Here is a 21,109-nt window from a genome sequence, read left to right as displayed (position 1 = left end):
TTCAGCCTCCAATGTCCACTCTTCATGACCATGCCTGCCTCTGTTCACTTCAGAGTCCTGGGTGGTGGTGTTGACTGTTGGATTCCAGGTTTCATTCTTGACTGCTTCTTTTAACTCACATGGATCTCAAAACTCTGTCAGTTCTCCCTCCTAAATGCATGTTCAATTAATCTCCTCCCCGCTCACATCTCTGCACCCTGGTGTGAACCACCTGCACCATTTCTTACCTGGTAGTTACAGAGCAGATGTTTCTAGAATGCAGATGTGCCCATTCTCAGTGCTCACAGCCTGCTGTGGCCTCCCTGCTCCTCAGGCAGCTCAGCCCGCATGGACCTGCCCTGGTGGACTCTGTTTTCTCTTATGTTCCTAGCCCTCCCTCACCCAGAATTGGCAAATGATTATTGGCTGCAAGGAGTAAGTTCCAGTACCAGACCATTTTTGTTTTACATAACAAAATCCCGTTTTTGGAATTGATTTCCTTCATCTACCTTTGAAAAAGTGTTAGCAATATTTTCTATCTTAAAATTATTTCCATCAGTTTTAAGTAATAAAGTGGAAAATCAAGGGAAGTAAACCAGTGGAACAGCTACAAACATTGGCTGCCACCTGTGGTTATAAGGAGCCAACACGGAAAGTGTCAATCTTGGGAGGATAACTTTCCAATTCAGAAAATAGAATAAAAACAACCTTTAATGAAGTACATCTGATTTTCTTCAAGATTTTGCATCCTAAAATTTATCTGCAACTCTTCAATGTGTATTAGAGGTGGAAAGATGTGTTCTTGAAGAGCAGATATTTTCACAAACACATGCAAATTATGTTCACATATTAGTACAGTCATTCTTATTTAATTTCACATGTTAATGTGTATATTAATTGCAGAAATGTTTGAAAACTTTTAAATACATCAAAGATTTGAAAATGATTGAAACTGGAAATTTCATACCTTGTACATGAAGGTACTCCTACATTTACTTGTTGACTAGCAATAATAAGAATTGATATTCTTGGGAGTTTACTTCCAAATTCTTAAGGATCCACTGCAAGGAGTGAGGTGTATTGGTTTAGAAAAACACTCTGTAGGGCAGGCACCACTGCATCTTTTCTAGTTTGCATTTACCTATAGTCTAACTAGCATGCTAAAAATCTAAATAAATTTTAACATGTAGAAACATAATATTTATGCTTATAATTAGCCTTTAACTTATTGTGTAGCTTGTTTTCTTTAAAGATTTGGAATTCACTCGTCAGCACAGACTCAGAGTGTACACTTTGTGCTCGGCTGTATCACTGGCAAGGACTAGGACTCTTCCATCTTACAGAGTATATCTCTGTGTGTGCGCTTACATGCACACGCATGTGTGTATGTGTGTGCATGTGCACACACCTATGTTTATGAGTGGCTGTGGGTGTAGAGTAGAAAAGGAATAAGACAGTAAAAACAAACAACTACACATGGATTCTATCTTTTAAATCAGGACATTGCCAGAAAGAGATGATGCAATGCCAAAAGAAAATAAATGTCTTGTAAAAAAATAAGACATGAATTAAATCATTGGAAAATAAACTTCAGACAATAGATATCCCTAGCCAGAATGCAAATAAGTGCTTTTAGAAATATGTGTTCTACTTCTCTTCAAGAGGACATACTAACTCTATGATGGATGGCATTCCATTTCCCAGAATTTCAGAAACTAATAGCAAAATCCTTCTAAAAGCAAGAACAGTTGAATGCTTGTCTAGTTGCCATAGTATACCATCATTTTGAATTATTATATGTTTAAAGTTGAATTAGTTCGTTTAATAAGCATTTACTTCGTGTCTGCAGTGGGCTAGTCATTTTAAGCCTTGAGGAATTAGCAGGGAACCAAATGCAAACAGTTCTTTGAGCTCAGGGAAGTTAGGATCTAAGGTAGGTGTTATTTTGAGGGGAAAAAAGCTGTCCTTGGTTAGAGCAGCAAGTCCTATTACCAGACCATGAAGGCAGCCACACTCAATGTCATCTTGGTGTTTTACCACAATACCATGCATCCCGTGAATTCTAAGTGCCTTGGGTACATGGCCTCATTTAAAGAAAGCCGAAGGCTATTGTATCGCAAGCTTTTCACTGAAGTTGTCCTGGGTACAGATAGGTGGAGATGATCTTGCCTTTGTTACCCATCATGAAGGTGATCTTTGGCTGTCTGCCAATATGGCACTGAGGGTTTTCAGGTAAAGAAAAGTTTCCCCAGAGCCCTTGTTTGGGAAAAGCAACCAGATGCTCTAGATGTGATGTTACCGTCCGGGGGTACTGGGTTCATTGTCTCTGTTCAGCAAGAATTGAAGAACTGGACATAGAGTCAGCAGGCTAGCAGCAGATTCATTGCAAACATGACAGATAGACTTCTCTGAGAGAAGGGACTCCGGAGCTGGGGGTGGTGGAGTTTTGGCCTGTTCTTTTTATGGTCCTTGGAATTTCCTCCTTTCCTTATCTCCTCCTCGTCCACTCTTCTCATTGTTACAGATCGGTACCCCCTCTTTCCACACCTCTGTTTAGTTTTTCTGTTGGATCCCTCCTTAGAAGCATGAGTGTGGAAGTGTCTGATTGGGTCCCACCCTTGTGTCCGTGAGCGCTTTCGTCAAGCAGGAAGTTGACCTCATCCGAAGACGCTCTCTGTGCTCCTCTGTTCTGGCCCGGCCCCAACCTCCTCACTAGCCATCTTGCCCTGGCCACTGAAGCCCTTCTATAGCTTCCTCAGTGACAGTGGTGGACGTGGCTCCTGGGAGTGAGCACAGACCAGAACAAGTGTTCCCGAGGACCAGCCGTGCATCTCTGCCCAGCGGGCATACTCCAGCCTTCCTGCCTCCCCTTCCCTTGCCCTAGTCTCCCTGGTTCTGTCCTCCCTAACTATGAAATGTGAACTGGAAGCATCCCCTCAAGGAACTGTTGCTCATTTTAACTTGAAATCACAGTGCAGCTTGTTTTGTTTTAGCATCTCTGGTTCTTTAACTCCTTAGAAATATGAAGAAAATTTGTGGTTCTTTTTTATATTCTTCCATCAAGAATCTTATTTGGAGTGGGAATATAAATTAGTTCCACCATTATGGAAGACAGTATGGAGATCCTTTAAAAATAAAAATGGAACTAGCCTATGATCTAGCAGTCCCATTATTTTGTATCTATCCAAAGGAAATGGATTCAGGACTTCTGCATTGATTACAGCATTGTTCACAGTAGCAAGATAGGGACCAACTGAGTGTGCCTCAGAAGAGGCGATGAATGGAGGAGGGTGAAGTGGATCCCATACACAACTGCCTGCTCCGCAGCCACTGCAGAGGAGGGAAATCCATCACTTGTTACAACACGGATGAACCTGAAATGCAGTGTGTAAGTGCAATAAGCCAGGACCAGAAGACAAATGCCACACGATCTCATTTATATGTGGAATTCAAAGTTGTCCAGCTCACTCAGTAGAATGGTGGCTACGGAGGCTGGGCTGGAGGCTGGGGAGAAGTGGGTCAAAGGGTGCAAAGCTTCACAGGAGAAGAAGGCTCCAGAGGTCTGTGACTCAGCCTGGTGACGACGGTGACAAAAGATCACCTTCTTGAAACGTTTTAGGTGATCTCTCCACACACACACAAAGAACAACTGTGCAAGGAAATAAACATGTTAATTAGCTTGATTTACCCATCCCACAATATACATATTTTTCAAGACATTATGTTGTTCACAATAAATATATATGGTATTTTCTGTCAGTTAAAAGTAAGTCTTACTTGGAGAGGGTTCAGATCGCCGGTCCGCCTTGTGGATGGTGTGAAGCCGGCAGGCACCTCCAACTCTGCAAAGATGGCAGACTCGAGGAGGTCGCGTCCCTGGCTGCTCCATGGAGTGGAACCAAGAGAGCAGACAGGCAGCTTCTCGGCTCAGCGGGTGAACAGAAAAGCGGATGAATATTTAAGACTGAGCATTTGAAGCAGCTCGGGACTCAGGAGGCTGGACATAGTAAAGTGAGGAGGAAACCTCCAGTGGCACAGCCAGAGCACCAGCCTGAGCCGCCCTCCCGTGAGCGCAGCAGTGGAAGGTTAAGGGGGTTCAAGGAACCCGCGTTTTGGGAGGCCCGAGGCTGGCTGTCTGGGTACGGAGGGTTTAGAGATTAAGAACTCTGCCCGGTGAACCTGAAGGACTTGCTGCAGTGTCTGTGTGTGGGGAAAGAGGCCACCAACGCCCCAGTGGCCTGCAGAGGACAAAGGAAGGAACCGTTTTGCAGCTGCCGCTTACTGGGCCAGCCGCTGAGGAAGCTGATTCCTGGCAAACCTGCATTTGGACTGACATACTGGCCCAGTAAACATGCTGCACAGCACAGAGTGTGCTTAAGTGACCAGGAGAAAACCAGAAGGGGAGAGAGGTTTACACTGGGGACACTGGTCATGGAAATCCACCCAGTTCCACCACCTCCCACCCGACTGCTTGCAGGACCTGCTGGGAGAGACACATCTGGCCAGAACACGGATCAGTGCGGGTGGGAGAACTCATTTGGAGACTGAACCTGAGACCAGAAAACGTGGGGTCTGACGGTGACAAATGGAACTGAGAACTGGGTCCCCTATCACATGAGTGGAACCGAGGGCAGATCCCTGGGGTACAGTTATCCAGCTGGACCAGCAAGTACTAGGCACTGGAGGTGCCGATTTAAAATCTCCAGGCCAACTGGCATCCAGTGAAGAGCCCGCCTAAGTCCAGACCCTGCCTCCATCAACTCTGCATAAGGGTTCACCTCTCACCCCAGCAATCCAGAGGGGCCAGCGTCACACTCCACATGACCCACCTAAAACTGCTGAAAAGTGAAAGGATGGTATAAGAAATGAAATCGAGAGAAAATATGGGAAGTGAAAGATCACTTCAGTAAAGAGGAAGACATTCTGAAAAAAAAGCAGAAATACTCAAAATGAATGAATCAATAAACCAAATTAAAAATTCAATAGAAAGCATCACCAAAAGACTAGACAACTTGGAAGACAGAACCTCAGGCAATGAAGACAAATATAATCTTCAAAATGGAGTTGACCATGGAGAGATGTTAAGAAACTATGAACAGAACTTCCAAGAACTAATGACATGAAAAGACCAAATTTAAGAGCTTATTGGACCCCAAATGTACAAAATTACAACAGGCCCACACTAAGACACATCATAATGAAAATGCCTAACATACAGGATAAGGATAGAATTTTAAAGGCTATGAGAGAAAAATATCAGATTACATATAAAGGGAAACCAATTTGGATCTGAGCTGATTTTTCAACCCTGACCCTCACAGCTAGAAGGTCCTGGAATAACATATACCAAGCTCTGAAAGAAAATGGATGCCAACCAAGAATCCTATGGCCAGCCAAATCAAGCTTCAGATTTGAAGATGAAATAAAAACCTTCCATGACAAACAAAAGTTAAGAAAATTTTCACCTAGAAAGGCTGAACTATAGAACATTCTCAACAAAATTTTCTATGAGGATGAAATGAAAAAAAAAAAGTGAAAACCAGCAAAGGGAGGAACTACACTAAAGGAATAATCAATCAAAGGAGAAACTAATTCAAATTAAAAACTAGAAATAAACAAAAGTGACTGGGAACACAAATCATATCTCAATAATAACCTTGAAAATTAATGACCTAAACTCATCAATCAGAAGACACAGACTGGTAGATTGGATTAAAAAACAAGACCCAACAATATGCTGCCTCCAAGAGACTCACCTCATAGGCAAAGACATCCACAGACTGAAGGTGAAAGGATGGGAAAAAACATACCACTCACACAGATTATGTAAATAAGCAGGGGTTTCTATCCTCATATCAGATAAAGTGCACTTTAAGCCAAAGTTAATCAGAAGGGACAAGAAGGACATTTCTTACTGCTTAAGGGAATTACACAACAACAAGACATAACAATCATAAATATTTATGCCCCAAAGAGTGAAGCATCTATGTTCCTCAAACCAACCCTTCTCAATTTCAAGAATCAAATAGACCATGACGCAATAATACTGGGTGACTTTAACATGCCTCTGTCACCACTGGACAGGTCCTCCAAATAAAAACTAAATAAAGAGCTATAGAATTAAAGAATATAATTGATAATTTAGGCTTAACATATATAGAATATTTTATCCATATTTTATCAATGACTGAATACTTTCTTCTCAGCAGCACACGGATCCTTCTCTAATATAGACCATGTTATGTAAAGCTATACATATGTTGGCATACATTGTAATATGACCTTAATATAATTTTAACATTTGTGGGGTTATTTTGATAGCTGTCTTTTTATTGATATTAATTTTTGTGTTCTTGCTTTTTTCTTGATTAAACTTGTTTGATTTTTATCAAATTTTAGCTGTATTATTTCTTCTCTATTTCATATATTTCTGCTTCTACTCTTATTATTTCCTTCCTACTACATAATCTGAAAATAATTTGATTATTATTCTAGCATCTTTCTGATACAAGTACTTTAAGTTACAAATGTTCCTCTGAGTACAGTTTCATCCCAGAGAGCCTGATATTTTAAGCCTTTATTATCACTTAGTTCAAAGCACTTTTTATTTACTTTTCTTGAGCTTTCTTCCTTTATATGTGTGCCATTTAATTTTGAAATAGTGGTCATGTGGGGGTGGGGTTCTACATATCTTAAGGTGATGATTGATTTCTTTTTTTTTTTTTTTTTTTTTTGCGGTGCTGGGGATTGAACCCAGGGCCTTGTGCTTGCAAGGCAAGCACTCTGCCAACTGAGCTATCTCCCCAGCCCAAGGTGATTGATTTCTAATGTAATAAATCATGCAGGTCACAGTCTGCATGATTTCAAATTTAAAACAAAGTAATGGAAATGATTTTTATATTGATTGTATTGGTTACATACATATCAGAACTGATCAAATTGCATACTTCAAATATGTACATTTTATTGTACTTCAGTTTTCCCTCAATAAAGCCATGGGAGAAAAACAAAACAAACCAACAAACTCACTCTGCAAACCTGTCAGCTGCCTGTCACACTGAACCCCTTGTGAGGATCCCTAGGAGGAAACTCTGCAGCCTCAGTCCCAGCAAAGTTCTTTGCTTGAACTTCTGTCACATTCTGTTATTCATCTCATCCCTCTCTGCTATGGCCAAGTGGAGTGTGGAGACCCCGTGACTCGGCATGGCTAGTTACACAGCACATTTTAAACACCGCAGTTTCATGTCACTGTCCTGTCCTTACAATGCTATCTCTGTAACCTTCCGCCCCCTGATTTGCTACCATTTTATTTACACCTCCCAGATCTCCCACCCTAACACCAATATTGACCTAATGGGGCTGCGAGGAACCCAGGGAGCTCAGCCGGAGCACAGGGAAGGAGTGTCTGTCTCGCCACTGGCTGTGGGTGTCTGAGATGCCCAGACTTGTTCTGGCTCACTGACTCTGGACACTTGCCTGCTTGCTCTGTGGCTACGTTTCCTGCCTGACCCTCCATCTGACCTTGAGCAAGTGCCTCCTGTCACTCCCCATGTGCCCCCAGGGCAGTGAACAAGAAGTACCTGAATCTGATGCTAAGATCACTGGAGCGCCTGCCCTTCCGGGCACGGCTGTGGCACCCCAGGACCCTCCCCTGTGCGTGGCTGCTCTCTGCTGCCAGGGCGCAGCAGCCTGGTTTCCTCCGTCCCTTCTGCTGAACTCTTCACACGACTCCCTCCCTGCAGTCAAAGCAAAATCTCTACCAGTGTGCTCTTAGAGGATTCGTGTCCAGTCTGGGCTTCAAACTCTGCCCTTCAGACCAGCCTTTATCGTGAAAGAGGTGAAATTCAACACAATGACACAATGACAGGAAGTCACACACTCCCATGGTGCTGGCTCTCAGGTCCCTGAATCTGACATGCACCCAGATCAGTGCCTAAGAGGTCAGAGCATCTGCTGGGTGCTGTGACTTGTCTTCTTTCCCTCTTTTACAATTTTTAGTAGATGAAATTCTACGTTTCAGATTTAGGTGAGCAACTTCATGGAGGTGAAAATGACCTTTCTCAGGTTCCTCTATTAAGACTAATTCTCTTCCTTGTAGGATCTTACACATTTGTTCCATGGCTTCTCAGCTTTAAAAGAGGAAGAGCCCTGGAAGAAAAAGAGAATAAAATTGTGGTGAAAGAAACCGGGTACTTCTTTATATACGGCCAGGTAGGTTCGGACCCTGGTCCTGCGTTCACTGCCCCACGCCTCCCATCCTGTGCGCACGCATGACCGTGTCCTTTGGTTTGTTTCTCAGGTTTTGTACACCGACAGCACGTTTGCCATGGGACACCTAATACAGAGGAAAAAAGTCCACGTCTTCGGGGATGAGTTGAGTCTGGTGACTCTGTTCCGGTGTATTCAGAATATGCCAGAAACACTACCCAATAACTCCTGCTATTCAGCTGGTAAATAACATTCTCAGACATGCTTGCTGTGGTATGCAGACAGGCTGTGCTGAAAATCTGAGCTACCCAATGCAGAAAAGAACGGACAGGGCCCATAAATAGAAAAAGACAGACGTTCCTCAGTACACTGTTTTTATCTTGTAGGATGAGCCAGTCTGTTTCAGTTGAGGTGCTTGGATTCATTACTAATAGAATTTTTTTATATACATTTGGACAGCAGAGCAACTTCATGGAGCTCTATGTTGAGAGTAATCCCAAGATGTATTTTCTTCAGTTTTTAACCATGACAATAACTATGATAATACCTACCAATCACAGAGAGATCTCCATCTATCAGGCCCTCTCCCTGGGTGTCAGACACTCTCCCTGGGTTAGGGAGAAGGAAGCTGAAGCACAGAGACGTAACATAACTCGACCCAGGTTGCACAGCTTCAAAGTTCCAGAACTTGGTTTAAGCCATCTAGGCTGGCTCCACCATGGAAGCCAGCAAAACTCTTACCTGCCAGGGAAGAATGGCCTCAGTTGGGCGTAAGTGCAAAAGTTCAGGCTGCCCAATCTCTCACTTTCACACAGGTGGCTTCTGGTGCCAACGGATACCCAGCAGGTGACTTTGGGACTTGAAAGTGTAGCAGCAACCCTGCCTTTGAACTCAGGAGAGACCAGGGCCACAGGAGAGGTGGGCTCTGGTAACGACAACCTGGGTGGGCTGTTTTATTTCAGGAGGGTGTAATATCAAGTTCATCAAGGCTGGTTTTTGAAAAATGTGCTCACCTTGAACATATTTATTCCTCTTGAGTGATTTTGACAAATCTGTTCAGAGCCCCTAGGAATGTCTTCCGCCTCAGGCAAGTTACTGGGAACGGCTTGCAGTGTAGAAAACAGGATTGGGAAGTACTTGAAGGATTTCAAAGGCAGTTCCAAACGAATACCCAATCAATCAGTTAGAAACTAAGGACAGTGGTGCATAGTGACAGAAGTGGTGGACAGCTTTGGTGGGGCAGGAGGAAGTCTGTGGAATTGGAATTCCCTAATTTTCATACGAGCAGCTTTCTTTGTGCCCAGTGCTGACCAGCATTTTGATATTGCAAAACATTAATAAATGTCAGGGCCACTCCTGTCTTATCTATTTATATGCATTAGTACTTGGAGTTTCACAACTAACTCTTCTTAAATTTTTCTAATCATTTGCTCATCTCACATGTACTGCCTGGGAGAGTGTGCTGCCAGAGTGCCTGGGTGCCTCACTGTTGAAAAATGATGACTTTGATTTTAAGGATATTTCTGAGTACTAATAACTCAGTGTCACACAGGAGCTCTAAGAAGCTTCAGGCTAGTGATTTTAATGTTTTAGGTTGAATTTGTTCAAAGTTATTAAAAACTGCATGATAGTGTGCAAGTGCATGAACTGCTTCCATAATGACCTGAACACATTGGAATGGTCAGCTTAAGAAACCCAACCAAGCACCAGGGAACCACTAATGTACCCAGAGCTGAGTCTTACTCATCATTTCATTAGTAAATTGAATGTAATTATTGTAGAAAATGTAACTGCCAACTGTTAATTGGAAGAGCAGAAATAGCCCAAAACAGTGTCAGAACGTTACATAAAACCTATATTACTCACTTTCAATCTTTGGGGTTCTTATTAATCAGTGCTCTGTGAGCTATTGCCTTTATATGATAAGCACAAATGTTTTCAATAAATGAACCTGATCGTTTTTCTAAATTTCCTTTCAACTACTTCCGATAGTCAATCTTCAAATGCTTTGAAGATTCTAGAAAGTATATTCACTACCCTATGAATTTCTGGATGTTGTTGTCTGTCTTGGCCCATTATCAAAAATCAAGACCTCAGGGACAAGCCGCCGTCACCTCCATCACTGCTCCCGCCTGCTTGGAAGGGTGACAGGCACATAGTATGTGTCCAATAGACAAACGCTGGCATGGGTGGACCCAGGAGACCAGGCGCCTTGAGCCTTAGGTGGAGAAGATGTGTTCATGGGAGTCAGTTTCACTGTGTGCTAATGACACAAGGCAGCCCCTTTCTAAATGGTTACTTTGAAGTCTTTTCCATTTAGAGACTAACTACTTTGTTTATTTTTTCTCCTTCACTCCTTTCCCCTCTTTTCTCCATACTCTTTTTGCATGAAGACCAACAATTACCTGACATATTGACTGTAGTTCTCGAATTGTAGTTTGTATTCTTAATTCACAGGATACATCATTGTAAGTTAGGCACACAGATACCTTGGTCTTTATAAGGAGTTAATTACTTTGTTTCTTATGATTATAAGGCACACGTAGTTACTTAAGGAACCCTAAAACATGGTAGGCTATAAAGTCCTCCAAATGACACCTAAAGCCATAGTTATCAGAGACTCTTGAGGAAAACTATGCCATGTGCTTTGCTAAGAAACAACTTAGTTTTTAAAAAATTCTTAATATTTATACTTCTATATGCACACTTAGAAATATAATTAAGACTATGTATATGTGATTTTTTGCAGTTTTATTTAACATTATTAGAATAAGTTTCATTTTTCAGTGAAATTAAGCAAAACCCATCTCTATGCAATAGTCTATCAAGGGTCATGCTATGATTTATTTAACTTATTTCTGAAGTTTGATATTTGGGGCTTTTTCTGAGTCTTCCTTTTATAAATGGTAGATGATAAATCCATTTGTATCTGTTATATCTCCTCCTGTTTATTACTTTATTTTATTTCACTTTTGAGACCAATGGTGCTGTAGCTGGTTTAGAGTCTATGGGAACACCCTGAAGGGTATGTGAATAATTTTTCCTGAAACAATGCCATTTTGCTTTAAATTCTTTTCTTTCTTCCTTCCATTATAAAACAACCACGTTAAGTTCTTGTAAATCACTCTTCCCTAGGCATTGCGAAGCTGGAAGAAGGAGATGAACTTCAACTTGCAATACCACGAGAAAACGCACAGATTTCACGGGACGGAGATGGCACCTTTTTTGGGGCGTTGAAACTTCTGTGACCCAGTTACTCTGTTTCTGTGGCTCTTCGCCTGTCTTCCTCTGCACCTCTAAGGGGAGAACATCTAACTGGAAATGCCAAAAGGGGAAAAGCAGTTACCAGAGCTTTTCTGTGAGCTGTTTGTTTTGGTTTGCTGAAAGTGGTCCAAAACAGGAAATTTAACAGACAACCACAGCCAAAGAGTGTCATGTGAATTACAAGAAATAGAGCCCATATTCAGAAAGATAGAATTAGAAAGACTTTTCAGTATAATTCTGTCTTGAACAATCTACCGCAGCTTCTTCTCTCAGAGGAATCACATGGTTCAAAGAGCACTAGTGACTTCTTCAAAAGTGATATTCCATAATTTCCCCTGGAATGTGTGCCCACATCTGTAGGACATTGAGATATTTATGGAAAAAATCTCAGGTTTCATCTTTTCTTTTTATGTTAAAAACTCCCCTCTCTTTTTCAGTTAATATCATAGGAAGTAAAAAAAAATTTTTTCTAGAAATTTTGCTTTAGGTACAAGAAAAAAATAATTTAAAGTTTAATGTTTTTGATTTTAGGTTCCAGTTAAAAGAATAAACTTAATTTTAAAAAGTTCAATTTTACACTTTTTAAAAAGTTCAATTTTAAACTTCTTAAAAAGTTTAATTTTAAATACTAAACAATTGGACTGAAAATAGGATAAATGTACTATTTAAATTTTTGCTTAGTTCAAGTTTGCAATTTTCATCTCTAATATTATCTATTACCCAGACATTTTTCACAGGAGGGAAAGAGTTTCTTCCATTGTATATGCATGTATGTATTTTTTATAATTAATTTCACTTACTTCAGACATTTTGGTGTAGGGTAATTTCAACTTATGCATATAAAGCACTAATTAAAAATAACTATGATTGCACTTATATAAAATAAAATATCCATGAGAAATTAATGAGAACATTTATGATAAAGCAATATAATTTCCCTTTATTTCTTGTTCTTCTGTTTCAAACTGCTGCTATTATAGTCCACATATCTCAGCCTTTAAAACACTTTAGTACTTGCTTTACAGAAGATGAGGCTTCACTGAAGTCCTTAGCATCCTGGAGTTGGGAGCATGCACGTGCTCCTGGTAAAGACTGCACGTCTCAGAGGACATGATTGTAATTTTAATTTTATAAGGAATCATACTTGACAATGCCATAGTACTTAACATTTTTGTAACAGCTGCTTCCTTTGTATTTTCTCATCTTATCTCATTAACAATTAACTTGATTAAATAGTTGCCTTCATTAGTTTGAATAGTATTTGGAAAAGTACACCCCAGTCTAGGTTAACTTTCCATGTATATTAGAATATTTTTAAAGATAATACTTCTCAAAAATAAGAAAATGATTTAAATTCTGTGTCTAAAATCAAACTTTGTTTAAATCTCTGGTTCCTACAATTTTTGCTTATTGGTTCAAATAAAGTATGTTTAGCAATTCATTTTGTTTTGTTTTGCTTTGAAAAAAGTGATAGTGGAGAGGGATTTGACGCTGGAGCAGCAGCTGGTCGCTTCCCTAGGTTGCTGCTGACTGCCTGCCCAATACCAGGACTCGGCCTTCTGCTCCTTGTCCAGCTGCATTTGTCTGGCAACCCATGTGCTCTAGTTTCCTTATGTAACTGTCACTCGAAGATCAGGTGAGATCCGCTGTGAAGCACTGTAAAGTGACATGCTAGTGGGTGACATAAAGTATCTGGAACCCTGGATGTGTTCCACATGTGCAAAAGGATCTGTTCTCATCTATATGCACTTATTACTACTGTCTCCAGAGCATCAGGTGTTTAAAGAGACAACATTAAATTATGTAATAGGCTCATGTGGTATGCTATTGCAATATGCATATGCCACTATAGCTTTAAAATATTTAACATTTTGTCAGTGAATGTAGAATGCAGCCATGTAAAATACTTTTAATTTTTATTTCCCTTTCAGTTTAAACCAGTATTGAAATATGAATCCTATTTGCCTTGTATGTATCATGAGGAAAATCATACTGTGGTTAAGTAAAAGTTTATTAAATATCAGGAAATATGATCAAGATTAGGTGAATAGAGACTGAGTGGGAATCTTTCTTGAGTCAGTTCTCCAAGTTCCCTTCCTTCTGCCTTTCCCCAACTTACTTAAGGAAAAAAAAAAAAAAGATTTCATGCTAGGTTTTCCTATAACAAAGCATCTTTACGTTTAAATATGTGAGCCCAACATAGACATCCTTTTGCCTTAAATCCTAAGTCAAGAGCCGTGAGAACAGAAAACTGCTTGAAGCTATTGATTTATTCCTTGTGTGGGAATTATGTGAATTAGCAGAACATCCCAAGTAAATAATTTGCAGCTCTCAATGGCACTTGGAGAAATGCTCTGTGAGTCACAGTGGGAAGAGATCTTTCCCTGTGGTTGTTATAGATGCTTCAATTATCGATAGAAGGATGCATAGATCTGTTTGCATTCTCAAATGCAATTAGATGCACCATGACGCATCTTTACGAAGTGGCTGTGCCCTGGGCATGCTTTGCAGATCTAAACACGTCCATTGCCTCACCCGGTCTTTCCACTGCTCTGTCTTCAGTGACTGTTGCTCTTCTGACTTCTAACAAGGCGTGGTCTTGCCTCTCCAGCTTGGCAGGAGTGCACTGTGTGCTGGTGGGCTTTCCATCACTGTGACAGAGGTGAATGACTTTCTAAGGAGAAAATGTTTGCTTTGGCTCATGGTTTCAGGTCTCGAGGCAGAACATTACAGTGGGGACACGCGGCAGGGCGACTGGCTGCCATACCCACTTCAGTGACCTTGCCTCTGCCACTGGGACCTGGCTCCTGAAGGTCCCACCACCTCCCAGTAGTGCCGCGAGCTGGGACCCTGCCTGCAAAGCTTGGACCTTTGGGGGTCACTTGCAGATCATTACTGTGTGGTGGGGATGCTCCCTCCTGTAAGGACTGCCTGCGCTTACTGAGCATTCTCTCCCTGCCATTTCACCAGGTTGCTGCATGTGGCTGTTCCATTCCAGCTCAGGGCTGAACCCCAGGGTATATCACAGCACATTTCTCTTTTGCCATGGAAGGGCCTTTGGAGTATTTCCAGTTTGTGGCTATTATGAGTAATGTTCCTGTGAATGTTTTCTTAAAATATTTTGGGGAACCCATGCACTTGTTTCTTTTGAATGTGGATCTGGCAGTGGAATTTTTGCTACATAAAATACATGTTGAGCTTCAGGAGATGCCACCCCAAATGACCCATGGTTTGCAGAACATCCAACAACCAGGCTACCGCAAGCAGCACTCGACTCGGCTAACGATTGCCACGTGCTCCTGTCAGGCTCCACATTTATTGGGACCTGTCATTGCCACATGCTCCTCTTTATCGGGGCCCCATTCAACTCTCCTGTTCCGCAGCATTGCCCCTGGTCACTGTGCTAGGTGCTTCCAGAGGACTGGAAAAGAGGATTCACTACCAGTTAACCACAGACACATTCACTTCTATGAACTAATTTTGTTAATAAATTTGTTGTCTTTTACCCATGAATCATGATACACAAAGGGGCTCAGACCCTCTAAGCAGTTTCTTCTTTTAGGTTCTTCTCCTATGGTCAAGGCCCTGAGGTGAAGGGCCGGAGAGGGCAGCCAGCAGCTCTGGCCGCCAAGGAGACTCTGCTGATCTGCTCCCAGTGGTGGGGAAGCAAAGGCAGTGGTCTTGTAAGCAGTCTGGACGTCTCTGACTCCCTTGCCTTCTTCACTGCCATTATCCTGGTGGATTATCTCTGTTATTTAAAAAAGGAGGTGATATTATATTTAGGATTTTTTTTAAATTATAGAATAAAAATAGGAACTATTTACCAGGGGAACACTAGCATGGTTGCTCATTCAGATCTATTTCACTGTCTCACAGCAAAATGAGCTTTATAAATACTAGGAATATGTTCAGAAGAGATAATTTTTTCCCTGCACACCTAATTTCATGCGTGTGAAAAGGCTTTAGTAATTTGCTTTATTTATCTAACTTTAATTTTTATTTTGTATTTGCTTCTGTTTTTTAGGTCTTGCCTCAATCACACATTATATTTAAAACTAATCACAAAGATAGGAGCCAGTGGACTGAGATCGAGGGGTGGCTTCCTGATGAAAACCTGTTTGCTGTGGTTTTGTGGTTCTGAACGGCCAATTTAGGTTTCTCAGTGGCCTATTACTTTGTCATTTCAGAGGACTTAAAAACAATAACAGTACAAAGACAATGATGTACCTGGTACACGGCAGAGCCGTTGATGAATTTTCTGTCTCACTTCTTTCATCTACAATACAAGTGCTCCAATATTTTTCCTTCACAAATGAATGCATCCACCTGGATCCATTTTAAATGATTTAGGAGACATTGGTTATACCACTATCTTTAGAATTGTATTTATAGCAGAAAAATGTCTCTTGTGAGATTTTACCTATGTCTATGTAGGTGTGCATATGTGTGTGTAGGCATGTATGTGTCTGTGGCATTAGAAATCTTACAGCAGGCAAGCATTCTTCTCCTGAGGGGCTGATTGTGTCCTCATGTGGTGACAGGCACGGACGTGGTCCCTGAGGCCTTCCTGTCAGTGTCCTATCACATCAGGGCCTGACCCTGCTCTCTGGTTATTAGCAGGTACGAAGGGAGATTCAGCCTGTTATTAATTCTCAGCATCTGAGATGAAATGGCGGCATTGGAAAGACAACAGGAGGATCATGGGCCTGGGAGAAGGCAGGATTCTCCACCTCTGAGTTCAGAGGTTGACGTCATGATTTTAAAACGTTTGACTTTTCAATTTGAAATAATTTTAGACTTTTAGAAATCTGGAAAAAATAAAAACAGCACAAAGAAGCCTCTTATATTCTTCATTTACGTTCATTAAGATGTTAATGAACATTAAGGTTAAACATTAAGATGTTAACCAATTGTTAACATCTTATAGTTCAGGATCAAAATCCAGAGAGTAATGCTGATACATCCCTTAAATAGAGTTGAGACCTTATGGAAATCAACCACAAGCCGTCATAAGGCAAAATTTAATATTAAGTATCTGGCTTTATGTCAGTTATGGTCTTTTCACAGAACTTTTCATGAACTGAAAACACTAATTAAAAAGTAGATAAATATGCATTGAGAAATTAGGGTAGAAAAAAATCATTCTAAATAATTTTTGGTATGGAAATGGGAAAATATTTAAAATTATGTGATAATGAAATACATCACAAGAAAACCCTTAAACTACAGTAAGATTTGTATTTATATGAAATTTTATGAACTTAAATGTTTATATTAGAAAAGAAGAATGGCTAAAAATTATAAACTAAGAATCCATAGCAAGAATCAGACAGAATAAGAGCAAGATAAAAGGAAAGCAAACCAACAAGAAAACCTAAATCAATAAAAGTAGAAGAAACAATTAAAAGTAATAAGAGAAATTCAGAAAAAAATGAAGTTTAAAGACAAAAAATCAAGGCCAAAAATAATTTCTCTATAGACAAAAAATATGATAAAATATTGGCAATATTTTCAAACAAAAATCCAGAAGGGTAACTAGTTAGACTTTAACATGGGGACAAAACTATAGATACAGAGATGAAATGGTCTAGGAAATATTATGAAAAAAGCTTTGATAATGAACTTTGAAATAGTACATGAAAGACAGATCTTAAAAAAATAAAAATCACTAAAACTAATCAACAAAAAAATAGATAAGAATGAATATTTTAAGATAGCCATCAGAGTGGGGAATCATTAGCATAGATGAAGCCTCCCTAGTCTGAAAATGTTCCAGAATCTGGGATGTTCCAAAACCCACAGGTTTTGAGTGCAGTTTTGATGTCTCAAGTGGACAGTCCCACACCTGACCACACGTGATGAGACCAGCCCAGTGCAGGTGTGCTGGGAACGTTCACAGACTACCCCAACCTGGGTGGAGAGGTGCCCATCAAACCTGAGTGGATGGTGTGTTGGGACAGGTTGACATATTTAACTCCATGGAAATGTTATAGGCCAGGCTATGTGGGCAATGACTAATGGACTCCATTCCACCTTGAAACTCCATGTTCCGTAGGAAATGCGTCTCCTGGGGGAACGCCCCACCCCTGTACCCGTCAACAGTTGCTTAGCATGACTTGTTTGGCAATACAAAATGACGAAATGGCAATTCTTGTATAATGAAAAATTGTTCTCTTTTTGATTCCTAGTTTCCTAAACAATGTACCATGTGAACAGTGATGTCAACAGTGATTGTCTAGATGTTAGTAACCATTCTTTAGTTTGTACCTAAGTAAGGTCATTTTGACCCACTTCCTCCTCTGCTGATGATTTCAGATCCCATGATGTTAGTTTGTAATTTTAAATCATAGCAACAGACACTTTCGACTGATGTACTGACTTATGGTATAAAACCCCTGCAACCCTATGGTCGGGGCTGTTCTCCCAATGGCCATTTTTGGGGCATTGTGTGAGACAGTCAGTTGGCCAGCTTAATAAAGACTCTCAGATTTGGACTTCTCAGTGGTGATCCATCTGTTCTTAAGTTGCACCTCATAACAGTGTGAGGATCTAAATCCACCCCAGGACATCTCATTCCTGTGTAAATATGTATAAATATTGGAAAATTAAGTAAAAAGTTCAACTCTTAAAAGACGCCTGCTGCCAAGCACACAGGACAAGGGATACTTAACTAGCAGTTTACAATTTACACAAAAAGAAGTGGTCAGGCCAAGATATGCAAATTCTGCCAAGCCTTCAGTGGGCAGGTTATTTCATTTTTATGTAATTTATTTTAGAGAACCAAAACTCCGATTCTTAGTAAAATATATCAGTGACAGCAATGCAATAGCAAAGGAGAAAATCAAATGATCATCTCCTCAGTAAGGTTCAGAAAAATATTGGTACAACTCAATATTTATCTATGATAAACACTTTCAGTAAGCTGGGAATAAAGAAAACTTCTTTAATGGAATAAGGCAAAAATTCTTCTGCAATCAGGACAAGATTGCATTAGATTGAAGGGCCCAGGAATTTGTGCATTTATTCAAATATTTGTTGAATGCCTACTATATGCCAGCCATGTTCCCGGTAATTTTTCAGTGGAGAGGAATGTCAAAAAATGAACAGGAATATAGTGAAACATGGGGTATTTGGGTGGTGACCAATATCATGGGGTCCTGCTCTGCCTGCTCCCCTTAGGACAACCTCCATGCCTCCATTCAAATAGAGGAACCGGCTGATCCTCCTGTAGGTATTCCCATAGGGAGGGAGTGTGTGGTGGGGTCCCACAGCCTACCAGGGCAGAGGATATACTCCATGTGGACAGGTCTGGCTTAGGCAGTTGGATGGGAAAGAAAACATAACCATGTTTAATTTGCATTTCCAATAAGGCTATTGCAAAACACATGCAATTCGACTCTTGGAAATTAAAACAAATTCTTTAATTTTTTTTTTTCTCAAGTGTAAGCCTGAAAATTGAAAGGCTTCCAGATGAGAGTCCAAATGTCACAGTATAAATGAACCAGCTGTTTCTAAAACAGCAACCCCTCAGCCAGCCATGGAAGGTGACTTGCCTTCACATGGAGACCTGCAAGGGGCCCCTTCAGTGTCTGAAACCCGCATCTCCTGTAGCGAAACTTTCTAATTGTGTGTCGCTCTCTCTATATAGACACACACGTAGAGAAAATGTGTAAGCACGCACTTGTGCACTTGGCGACAGTGGAAGTCGGGATTATTGCTCACATGGAAGGCATGATAAGCTTTCTTGAGAAGGTTCCAATTTTGCCAGTGGCCTCACTCATGGGACTGTGCGTGGGCAGCTACCAAGGTTCCTGCTGAGAGGGGCACGGAGGGGGGTGAGGGGAATGTGAAACGCGCCACGTGAATGCACTTACGCAGTTGTACAGCAAGTTACATAACTTACCTAAAGGTACAAGGAACTAGCAATTAGAGTCCAGGGAAGGAAGAAACAGCGGAAGGAAGACACGACACAAGAAAGAAAGACCTTTCTTGAGAAAAACCTGGAAGCATCTCCGAGGGAACACTTGCAATGTCATCTGACTTTTACAGACTTGAGTTTTTAGACGGTCACGGGACACGCGCAGAGCTTCCTGGGCCCTTTCCCTGCTTCCTTAAGGTAATGCCTGACTCAATCACGTGGGTCACAGCGAAGACACTGACACTGGCCCTCGCTGCTAGCTGAACCCCACCTGAGATCTTGCGCCCAAATCCTTCCTGTGTCCCGGAACGCAAGGCCGCGCCCCTGGGTGCATTTACTATCGGGTCTCCTCTGCACCCCCTGGTGGGGCGGATCCTGCTCCCCGTGTTTCGCGACCTTGACAGTCCTGAGGAGCGTCCGCCGGCCGTTTCGGGGCGCGCCCTTGATTTGGGGTGGCCGGGTATTTCCCTCCTGGTCACAGTGTGCTCGTGCTTTGGAGGAAGCGAGCGGCGCAGGACCAACGCCCTGCTCTGCAGTCAAACCAGGGCACAGCACACCGCTCCAGGCGGCGTTCGGTACGCTCCCGAGGGATGACTTCCCAACTCAGAGGTCTGCCCGGTGTGAAACCGCCTGCCTGCTCCTGCGCCTTCACCTGGAAGCCCAGTCGGGCGCGGCGCGGGTCCCGCGTTCGCCCGTCGCACGCCCGTGCAGCCACCAGGGGGCAGCACGCGACAGCGCGGCCACCACCTGGCTCCTCTCCCATCCGGCTAAAGCAACATCAAAGGCGATCGAGCCAGGATTGGAAGGCGGTGAAGACCAAGCAGCGCTGACGTTTCCTCCAGCCCTATTCCAGAGCCGGCGACAGTGTGGAACCCCATTCCAGCTTCTCTCTCTCTCTCTCTCTTCTCTCTCTCTTCTCTCTCTCTCTTTCTCTCTTTCTCTCTCTCTCTCTCTTTTTCCTGTTGGAGACCTTAGTTCCAGTTCAGTTCTGTAAAACCAATTGTATACCTTTGTATCCAGCTTTGACATCCAGCTGTATACCTGAGGATAGTGTCTCACTTGTACTCCCTACATTGGTGCAGGCTTAGCGGGAACCTTTCCTGATACCTCCCTAACAGCATGAATTTACCAGGAAATGGGTAATGGGATTTTTCCTTGACTGCACATATTTTTTTTCTGATTCTTCCAAGTCTTGACTTCCTAATCCCTTCCCAGATTACCAATCCTTTTTTATCTTCATCTACAAACATGCACATCCTGGATCAGTGTAAAATGACATCCATCATTAAGTCTATTAATAATATATTCTGACACTTACATGCAGTGCATATTTGACTACTTTGGTTTTAACGTTTTAAACTATCTCTCAGTCACTACACTAAATCTATTTCTTCTTTTATCTAATTTTTTTTAAATTGATAAGCTTTTTTTTTTTTTAACCGAGCTTTGGGATCTTGGGAAATACTGAGCAGAAGGCACAGGAATTCCCAGAGCTCCCTCTTCCCAGCCCTGCGTTTCCCCAGGATTAACATCCTGCATCACTGTGCTACATTTACTACAGTTGGTGAACATTTTCAGCGTTCATCAATGAACATTCATACATTATTGTTAACACAGGTGCACAGTTCACGTGAGGGCTCGCTCTAAGTTGCATAGTTCTGTGAGTTAGACAAACACACAGTGTCATGTGCCCGCCACTCCAGTATGACACAGAGGACTCTCACAGCTCTGATATCCCGA

At 41.6% G+C, this 21,109-nt stretch overlaps 1 protein-coding gene across 1 annotated transcript in view; it reads left to right on the top strand.

Moving 5' to 3' along the window:
- The window catches only part of Tnfsf13b (TNF superfamily member 13b), a 33,823-nt gene extending 20,944 nt beyond the window's left edge, over nt 1–12,879 (top strand). The window contains exons 4-6 of the mRNA XM_047553354.1: nt 8,078–8,190; nt 8,279–8,429; nt 11,323–12,879. Coding sequence (XP_047409310.1) covers nt 8,078–8,190; nt 8,279–8,429; nt 11,323–11,435 — 377 coding nt within the window. The 3' untranslated portion in view covers nt 11,436–12,879. The remainder of the gene's footprint in view (nt 1–8,077; nt 8,191–8,278; nt 8,430–11,322) is intronic.
- The last annotated feature ends 8,230 nt before the right edge of the window (nt 12,880–21,109 follow it).

This window comes from Sciurus carolinensis, chromosome 5 (genome assembly GCF_902686445.1).
Source record: "Sciurus carolinensis chromosome 5, mSciCar1.2, whole genome shotgun sequence".
Classification (NCBI taxonomy): Eukaryota; Metazoa; Chordata; class Mammalia; order Rodentia; family Sciuridae; genus Sciurus; species Sciurus carolinensis.
The sequence above is the reverse complement of the archived record's forward strand: the minus strand, read 5'-3'. Positions and strand labels throughout refer to the sequence as shown.